This window comes from Coenobita brevimanus, chromosome 23, assembly GCF_032717465.1.
Source record: "Coenobita brevimanus isolate Jiangsu-jjx chromosome 23, ASM3271746v2, whole genome shotgun sequence".
Taxonomy (NCBI): Eukaryota; Metazoa; Arthropoda; class Malacostraca; order Decapoda; family Coenobitidae; genus Coenobita; species Coenobita brevimanus.
Window position 1 is genome coordinate 2,839,089 of NC_136976.1, and position 9,993 is coordinate 2,849,081.

At 40.0% G+C, this 9,993-nt stretch overlaps 1 protein-coding gene across 1 annotated transcript; it reads right to left on the minus strand.

The window, feature by feature from the left end:
- Nucleotides 1-624: 624 nt before the first annotated feature.
- Nucleotides 625-9,718, minus strand: LOC145393067 (carboxypeptidase B-like). The gene is made up of 9 exons (XM_080267405.1): nucleotides 9,692-9,718; nucleotides 9,150-9,435; nucleotides 8,897-9,008; nucleotides 6,404-6,554; nucleotides 5,071-5,209; nucleotides 2,712-2,878; nucleotides 1,821-1,905; nucleotides 764-957; nucleotides 625-660 (listed from the first exon to the last, which is right to left on the minus strand). Exons 1-8 carry the CDS (start codon nucleotides 9,716-9,718, stop codon nucleotides 785-787), a joined length of 1,140 nt encoding a protein of 379 aa, XP_080123531.1. The 3' UTR covers nucleotides 625-660; nucleotides 764-784.
- Between the last annotated feature and the right edge of the window lie 275 nt (nucleotides 9,719-9,993).

Below are 9,993 nucleotides of genomic sequence, written 5' to 3' on the forward strand. Positions count from 1 at the left end.
TATAGTAACAGGTTAGTTAGATATTACTGATAGATAAGTTTGATGATGTTAGGTGATAGTGATGGGTTAGTAAGTGTTAGATGTTTGATTACTGATTGTTAGACGATGTTAGATGATAGTGAGTGTCCGTTTGATGTTTGTTAGACGATGTTAGATGATAGTGAGTGTCCGTTTGATGTTTGTTAGATTAGATGCTTAGACTTTGATGTTTGATGGTTTAGATGATGTTAGATGATGTTATTCTGTTAGATATTAGATGGTATTTCTTAGATGATGTTAGAGGATAGCGACGGGTTAGTGTCAGATGTTAGATTTATTGAGATTAACAATGTTTGGTATATTAGTAGGGAGACTTGATTATATATATATTTTATTGTTTAGTATTCTCTCTCCCTCCCTCTCTCTCTCTCTCTCTCAGCATTTTCTCATGTCTATCTCTCTCTGTTTCTCCTTTTCTGATTTATAATTTTATCAGAAAGGATTCTCTCTAAATTCTATCTACTCTCTCTCTCTCTCTCTCTCTCATTTCTCCTATGCAATATTATCTTACCAATCAGTGTTCCCCCCCCCCACTCACTCACTCACCCACACTCTCTCTCTCTCTCTCTCTCTCATTTCTCCTATGCAATATTATCTTACCAATCAGTGTTCCCCCCCCCACTCACTCACTCACCCACACTCTCTCTCTCTCTCTCTCTCATTTCTCCTATGCAATATTATCTTACCAATCAGTGTTCCCCCCCTCACTCACTCACTCACTCACTCACTCACTCTCTCTCTCTCTCTAAATGGCCATAACAGCGGCCATCAGGCCTGCCCAGGTTTCTTCCCCAGTAGGGACGATTTGGGTGAGGGGCAAGAGGAAGCCATATTCGCCCTTATCCAGTAGCTCCAGAAGGTAGGAATGGATTACGCCTCTGCTGTAACTCCAATCTATCGACATGCCGAACCCTGGGTCTAATAGATAGATAGATAGATAGACAGATATATATAAATAAAGACACGTGAAGAAGTGCGCTGATAGAGAGATTGACGGATAGATATATTTACTGGCAGATAGATAGATTGACGGATAGATATATTTACTGGCAGATAGATAGACAGATAGACAGACAGATACATAAAGACAGATAAAGACGTGAAAAACTGGGCTGATAGATAGATTGACGGATGGGTATATTTACTGGTAGACAGATAGATAGATAGATAGATAGATAAATAAACAGACACGTAAAAAATTGGGCAGATAGACTGAAGGATGGATATATTTAGTGGTAGATAGATAGACAGATTAATAGATAGATAGATAGACAGACAGATAGACAGATAGATACATATAAATAGATAAACAGAAAGACACGTGAAAAATTGGGTAGACAGATTGACGGATGGATATATTTACTGGTAGACAGATGGATAGATAGATAGACAGAAAGATGGACAGGTAGATAGACGGATTGATGGATTGATGAATAGACAGAGATGTGTAGAAGTTTGAGTATATGTTGACTGATGGATAGATTTACTGATAGACAGATAGACAGACAGATGGACTGATAGATATACAGACAGATAGATAGATGGATAGATTTACTAGAAGATACTGATAGATAGACAGATAGACAGAGGTATTATTATTATTATCATTATGTTAGTACTAAGACCTACAACGATGCTCCTACTTTTATCATTATTATTATTATTATTGTTATTATTATTATTATTATTATTATTATTATTATCCTTATTATCATTTTTTTATTACTACCACCACTACTACAACCACCATTACTACTACTACTACTACTACCACTACTTACACGCAACGTTGTAGAAGGACCCACACCTATACCGTGTGTTGTATACAGACTCAGTCGCGTTAACTCCAATCTGAGCAACGCGACTCTGAAAAAAAACAAAAAAATTAAATCTACACACAGGAGCCTTCATTCATCGCCTATCGACACCACGAGAGCCAATAAGACACATAACTCTCTATCCATCTATTGCCAGGCGCCTAAACCCAGTAAGGGGTGGCCACAAACAAATCGCCTCCATGTCGCCCTGTCCAACGCCATTTCACTGCCCTGCTCCCAGCTCACACGGCCCCCCCCCCCTCTCTCTCTCATATACCTCTCCGCTCCATCACTCCATCTCATCCTCGGCCTCCCTCTCCCTCTCACATAATTTTAATATATACAAATCTTTTCCCTACACGTGCAAGCTGAAAATGTTAAGTATTGGACCACTGTTGTTCTATCTATCTACCTATGTCTATCTATCTATCTATTTATCTATCACCAAAGCACCAACGTGGGTCTATCTCAACCGTATGGAAGCTGGTATCTTCCTGGCCCAATTATGAGGTAAATAAAGTGACCAGTAATAATGTAGTGTGTATGTATGTATGTATGTACGTATGTGTGTGTGTGTGTTCACTGAGGTACTGTTTGTGAGGCAGTGTGTGTGTGTGTGTGTGTGTGTGTGTGTGTGTGTGTGTGTGTGTGTGTGTCCACTGAGGTACTGTTTGTGAGGCAGTGTGTGTGTGTGTGTGTGTGTGTGTGTGTGTGTGTGTGTGTGTGTGTGTGTGTGTGTGTGTGTGTGTGTGTGTGTGTGTCCACTAAGGTACTGTTTGTGAGGCTGTGTGTGTGTGTGTATATATTATGCATGTATGTCCGTATATATCCATGTACGTCATTCTGTGTACGTACCACTTCAGGCTCCTCCGGCACCGACTCTCCACTCCAGCCATACGCATACACCCACAGTTGAGCATATGAGTGGATGGTGAAGAAAGCTGCCAAATTCCTTGTCCTTTGTAATTCATTCGTATAATCCCTCACTGCTTGCGTCTCCACCTCTGAGAACCCCGTGGGGCCTGGGGGGGGGGGCGAGAGCGGGGGTTAGTTGAGGGGTTAGTGAAGATGGAAGATGGGAAATAAATCGCTGAGGATGAGGTGTTAGGGAGACTTGTGTGGTCTTGAGTACTGAGATAAAAATGAAGAAAATATATATGTTGTGAGAGAGAGAGAGAGAGAGAGAGAGAGAGTCAATCATTATCTTACCTGGAGCAGTAGTGAAAATGTAATCATAATTCAATACTGTTAACGCAATTTGTAAGAGAGAGAGAGAGAGAGATACAACATATAACAGTAATAAAATATTGTGCTCTGCCTGTGTGTGTGTGTGTGTGTGTTAACAGATATAAAAGCCTCGCAGCCAGTGTTGCCAACTCCGAATTTCAAAACCCGCTAGGCTGGACCAAAAAAAACGCTAGATTTGGGCAAAAACACGCTAGATTTTAAAATATTGTCTATTATATAAAACATACTAAGAAAACATTAATTCACACAGTCTGAGAAACTAATCAAGAGTTAAATGTTTCATAAATCGATACAATTAACTTGATTACTTCAAGAAAAAGAATAATAAAAAGTACTATTGCCTTCATTGTTCCTTGGACACATTAGTCAGTATCGAGATCTGGCTATACAACAGGGCATTCCATTTGTATGGAAAAATTAAACATGGGAAGCAAGAACATACTTATTAGCTCGTGCTGAACTTAGTCATCAATGCATTTGAAAAGAATACATGTGATTTCCAGACCTTGATAAATGAAGATGTGTTCTAGGAATACTGAAAGCAACAGTACATCCGTCACATTCAAAACTGTAAACTGATTCACCGGAGGCAGTAACCGACCCACCGACGCTCAGTATAACCGAACTGACAGGAAACAGACGTGAACATGAACCAATGAACGTGAACTGAACATAGGCAGTAGTGTAACATACATGCTTACGAGTGGGAGGCAGACTGATTACAAGGTCATTAAATTTATTCGTTGAATTTGCGAGATTGCATGACAAATATATCTTTTCCATCCCTCTAGCAAACCGTCAGACGAGTATGCAATACCGCTAGATTTCCCGCTAGCCGCTAAATCAATATTTTACAAGCTAAATTACAAACGAAACCTCCAGATTTAGCAGGAAAACAGCTAAATTGGCAACACTGCTCGCGGCGGACAGGGATTCAGTTACACAGTGACAAATGGCGGGAGTGACGACATTTAAATTCGAAATATCTCACCAAATACTCACCCTAGCGGCCCCAGTCTGTACCATCTATTGCACAGGTTCATCCTAGTCACGAAGAATCACTGTCAGTCTCCATAGCGACCGAATAATTAACGAAAAACGCGATAATTCTGGACCACCTCACCGCAAACACGGAGACGGGAATGTAAATAAACCTGCGGGACGTTCGAAAGCGTTAGGAACTTAATATTATTTGTCTTTTTCGCTAACAAAATTATTCACAGAGGTAATTTTTAAACATTTTAGTCACAAAATAAAATAAAATACAATTAAACTTTTTATGCATATGCCAAATGATGCTAAAATGAATAAATATATTGATGAACTTTGTAATGTAAGCAAAAGGCTGAAACGAACGCGTGATTTTGAAACGTTTACCTCAAAATGACGCGTTCGTTTTGTTTATGTTACGAAATTCGTTTACTTGGCGAATGGATCCGTAAATTAATTTCAGTTTATTATGTTTAGTGAAAAATATGTTTAAAAATTACCTCTGTAGGTTAATTTTGATGGTGAAATACTTTACACTGGTAACGCTTTTGAACGTCAGACGCGTTTTGTTTACACTCCTGCCTTGGTGTGTGCAGTGAGACGGTCCAGAACAATCGCGTTTTTCGTTAATTATTCGTTGGATATGGAGGCTGGCAGTGATTCTTCGTGACTAGGGTGAACCTGTGCAGTAGATGTTACAGACTGAAAGCGCTAGGGTGAGTATTTGGTGAGATATTTTGTTTTTTTTAATGACGTTACCCTCTGCTATTTTTCACTTTTAACAGAATGCCTCTTCCCTCCGTTTTCTTTCACCCGAGGAGTAACATGTTAATTATTACCTCCGCCCACGAAGTTGGAGGAGGTTATATGTTCACCTTTGTTTATCTGTATGTCTGTTTGTCCCGACGATATTTCCAGAAGTTCTCAGTGAATTTCAGTGAAGTTTGGTGGAAGGGTGAGCCTCGCCCCGACTCACCCGCGTAGTTGTTGCTGCAGGGGTCACCGGCCCCCTTCCCCCCGCCCCCCCAGTGCCCGTCGTCGTAGTTCCGGTTCAGATCGACGCCGTTGCAGGTGTCGTTGGGGTTCCTGTTCCGGTTCTTGCGCCAGAGACGGTCCTGATGGATGGGTGGATGGATAGACAGATGCTTGATTGTTTGGTGGATAGATAAAGAGATAAAAGGATTGATGGATGGATGGATAGATAGATCAACAGATAGAATTGATGGATGGATAGACAGATAGATGCTTGATGGTTTGGTGGATAGATAAACAGAGAGAAGGATTGATGGATGGATGGATAGATAGATCAACAGATAGAAGAATTGATGGATGGATGGATGGGAGAATGGATGGATAGACAGATAGATGCTTGATAGTTTGGTGGATAAATACACAGATAGAAGGATTGATGGATGGATGGATAGATGAACAGATAGAAGGATTGATGGATGGGTGGATAGATGAATGGATGGATATATGGATAGGCAGATAGATACTTGATGGTTTGGTGGACAGATAAACAGATAGAAGGATTGATGGATGGATGGATAGATGAACAGATTGAAGGATTGATGGATGGGTGGATGGATGGATGGTTGGACAAAATGGGGTGATAGATGAATGAATTGATAGATAGGTAGATAGATGCACAGGTGAGCAGATAAATAGATATAGATAGATGGATGGGTTAAGAGAGAGAGGGGGGGGGAAGAAGCAGATAGTGGAGAATGGACCTGAGTGAGTTTGAGAGGGTGTGAGAAAGTGAGAGAGTATTATGCTGGAAAACGATGCAGAGTGGAGAGAGAGAGAGAGAGAGAGAGAGAGAGAGAGAGAGAGAGAGAGAGAGGCTGATGTGTTTTGAGTGGACGATGTTATTATTATTATTATTATTATTATTATTATTATTATTATTTCTTCATTGTCATCATCAACATCATTATCGTCATTGTTACCGTCATTATATTATTTTTATTATTATTATTATTATTATTATTATTATTACTTCCGCCAGCGAAGTTGGAGGAGGTTATTTATTCCCATGTTTGTGTGTTTGTTTGTCCACACGATATCTCCAAAAGTCTTCAGTGAATTTCAATGGAATTTTGTGGAAAGGTGGGCCATGGGCCGAGAGTAACATTATTACATTTGAGGGAGGATCCGGATCCTGCAGTGGCATTGGCGGAGGTATGCGTTCTCTGAGTGCTCCCCGGTTATTATTATTATTATTATTATTATTATCATCATCATCATCACTCACCCACACCTAGTAAACGAGAAAGTAAGCCAGCTTTAGAGCCAGCTCTACTTACATAGCGCCAGGAGTAACAGTAGCCGTCTGGGTTGTGAACAGGCATGATGTGAACATTGTATTTGTTCAAAAAGTTGGTCACGTAAGGGTCACATCCATAGCCGTTTGTGAGGTAATCTAGACCGTATATGCAGGTGGCTGGGCCGATCCATCTGAAGGAAAGTGAGGTAACTTACTTTCTCTAACTTGGGTAGTGTGGGGCTTGGGGTTTGTGAGTGAGAGAGGGAGGGAGTTAATGTGTGTGTGTGTGTGTGTGTGTGTGTGTGTGTGTGTGTGTGTGTGTGTGTGTGTGTACCCCATGGCAGTAAACGTACACAAAATCGCCAGCACTATATTCAAATCAGTCTCAAATTCTCTCTCTCTGCCAGTCTGTCAGTCCATCCATCTATCTGTCTATCTATCTATCTGTCTATTCATACATACATACATCTACCTACCTACCTTACCTTACCTTACCTTACCTACCTACCTGCCTGCCTGCCTACCTACCTACCTATTTATCTATCTACCTATCTATCTATCCACACACTCCACACCCCAACCAACAGCAGCTCAATGAAGGCGTAAGAGGTAAACACACAGCCTAGGCCTCTTCAGAGAGTGTATACCCCCGAGGTCCTACTTCAAGGGCAAAGTCTTCTCCTTGAATAAATTACCTCTTACGCCACAAGGATGACTCTAGTTCTTTCATTATGCCTCCCCTAGCACTTCTTCGTGACTAGCATGGGCAGAATTTTCACTTTATTTTCTACTATGGCGGATTAAAGGGAATGAACATAATATTTTTTTTTTTTTTCACCCCCTTGCACTTCTTCGTGACTAGTGCTTCTTAGTGTTGCCAACCCAAAAAGCGATTTTTGGTCCAAATATCCCTACAGATGTCACAGAAAGTCCCTACGTACAATGGCAAAGTCCCTATGTCTGTTCCTACATTAATTAAACTTATTTTTTAACAAGAAATGCAGATTTTAAATAAGAAGTGATGAATAAAGTACGCTCCATGGATTAATATTTATTCTCATATCCTTTGAAACAATTTATAACGCATTATTCATACACAGATCACCTGCACTATACTAATGAACACAGACGTATAACTAGAGGCCTGAATGGACAAAGCTTTACCGTTCTGGGTCATACACCTGTTGGTTATGAAGTGCCAAATACCTCTCTTCCATCACCTTTGCAAAATCAAGGCCGTTTTCATCCTCTGATTTCATGTTAGGATTGATAAAAGAGTAAGAAGTCCAGCAACTCAGGTCCCACCCTACTCCTCTTTATTTTGTCTTTGCATCCGCCATTACAGAGAAGATCCTCTCAGTTTCTGCCTTGGAATGTGGCAAAGTTAGGATAAGCTTAGCTAGAGAGGCAAGGTTCCCCAAAACATATTGGTCTGAAAAATTCTGGAACTTGGAAATATACACCCAAAATTCTTCACAGCTTTTCTTAAGAAGTAGGCCACGTTCATCAGCACTGAAATATGCTGGAAGATCCTCCCTCTCTTGCTGAATATCACTCTGAGATTCTAACAGATGTCCATATTTCATCATTCAATTGTCTAGTTTAGGTAGATATTTCCTAGCATTAAAATCCAATGCAATCTTAGGAGATATGAATTTCATTTCCTTAAACAGAGGATCAAAGAGAGACAATCTTTTTTTTTTGAGCTCAGCAAATGCAGTTTGATAAAAGGAGAGGCACCTCCTCCTGAAATGATTATTACTTTCATCATCCTCAGACAAAATTGACTCACACTCTCTTCCTAAACTAACTTGATCAAGAGGAAGAAGATGACTATCATTATCAGGTTCAATCATTGATAAGTCATCTAGAAACTCTGGTTTAATGAAATTCTTACATATTATCCTTGTCATTGGGATACTTTCATCTTGCAGGATAGCTATCAAGCTACCTTTACTCTGAAATAATGCATTCATTTGATTGAAATATCCTAACACATATTTCAGAAAGGCCAGGTAGGCTTTTGAGTAGGGATTGTTGATTTCTCTCATAATCAGCTCTGCAGAAATTAACTTATCTTCTATTTGGGCTTGAAAAAAAAAAATAATAATAAAACTTCCCACTGATTCAAAATCCGTCCAATACAGTTCTGCATTGTAAGCCATCTTTTATCAACAAGCCTCAGAATTTTGAGTCTCTCAGCAGAAAGATATTCCTGCAGCTCACTTAATTCTGCCTGTCTTTTTGAGCTGTGACTGATATATGTAGCAATGTTACGAACAAAATCCTCAACACTTTTGGGTAAATTTGTTGAGGCTTTACCTGCTGCAATATGTAGAGAATGACATATACACCTTATTGCTGTGAAACTCTTACCTGCATCCACCTGTAACTTTGTCCTCAGAGAATTGTTCTTTCCAACTAAAACACCTGCATTGTCTGCTGCCATAGCAATGATATTATTTAAAGGTATTTCTTTTTCTACAAAACATGACTTCACAACTTTAGCTAGGGCTTCAGCTGTGCTACTTACTGCATCATGAGAATGCATTCTAAGAGCCGAGTTGTAACTCGACTTTCATCATCACAGAAATACCTAACCAACACAGCTATGACCTTTACTTTAGATATATCTGTACTTTCATCTACAAAAATGGAAAACTTATTATTTCTCAAAATTTCTATCAACTTGTCCTTCTCTGCCTTTGCAATTACAATTGACACAATGCTTGAACATTTTGTTGTATGTAAATGTAAACCTTTCACAATTTCTGAATCAGGGATACCTAGCTTCAGAGCTTCCACCAAATGATCTACTGTGTTCATAGAAATGTTATGCTCTGAAAACACACCACTTAGAATAATCTCCAGCTTCTTAATATCATTCTCCAAGCTAGATTCTTGAATACTAGTACCTTGAAAGGAAGCTCCAATAGATGGCCGACTCTTGAGGGCCTTACAGCTTTCCTGTGGGACTCTCGTTTGGAATGTTTCAATACACTTGCATGCAGTACACTGAGCACGGTAGGGGTTATATTCTACTTCAGCAAGCCACCCTTGGAATTCACTGTCCTGGAACCACAAAACGATGGAAATAAAAATAGGGAATGGAATGTAATTTGTTTATGACAATAAATGGAGGAAGGGCGAACACAGAAAAAGGAAGAGGCCCATGTGCCTAAAAGCATCCTTCATTCATAAAATGTTTGTAAGAGTTGAATTTGAATTGTTGTGGGCTATAAATCTGTGGGAAGCAGATCCAAGGAAGTGAGTTCCAGAGTGTAGTATTTTCTGGGGATAAAAGAGTTTTGATGTCTGGGCGTCTTACATTGTGGTGGTGAGAGTGTGAAATCATGGTCATTACCAGCTGCCCTAGTTCTACGAGGAAAGATATGTGTGTGTGTGTGTGTGTGTGTGTGTGTGTGTGTGTGTGTGTGTGTACACTGTGGTGAAGAGGGTGTGAAATCATGGGCATTCCCAGCTGCCCAAGTACTATGAGGAAAGATGTGGAGGTGTCACTCACCTGGTACACACACCTGGCATGGCCACTCATCAGTAGCACCTGGCCCTTAATAAGTAGCCCAGTTAACAATTATGACACGCCAACCAAGAATAGCAGCTTGTTGATTT

Coding starts and splice junctions, on each gene's coding strand:
- LOC145393067 (XM_080267405.1), bottom strand. CDS start 9,718: ATGATTTCACACTCTCACCACCACAAT. Junction 9,009..9,149: donor GGTGGAAGCTCTGAAGCTAG/GTATCCCTGATT, acceptor CCATTTTTGTAG/ATGAAAGTACAGATATATCT. Junction 6,555..8,896: donor GAATGCATTCTCATGATGCA/GTAAGTAGCACA, acceptor ACTTTCCTTCAG/ATGGATCGGCCCAGCCACCT.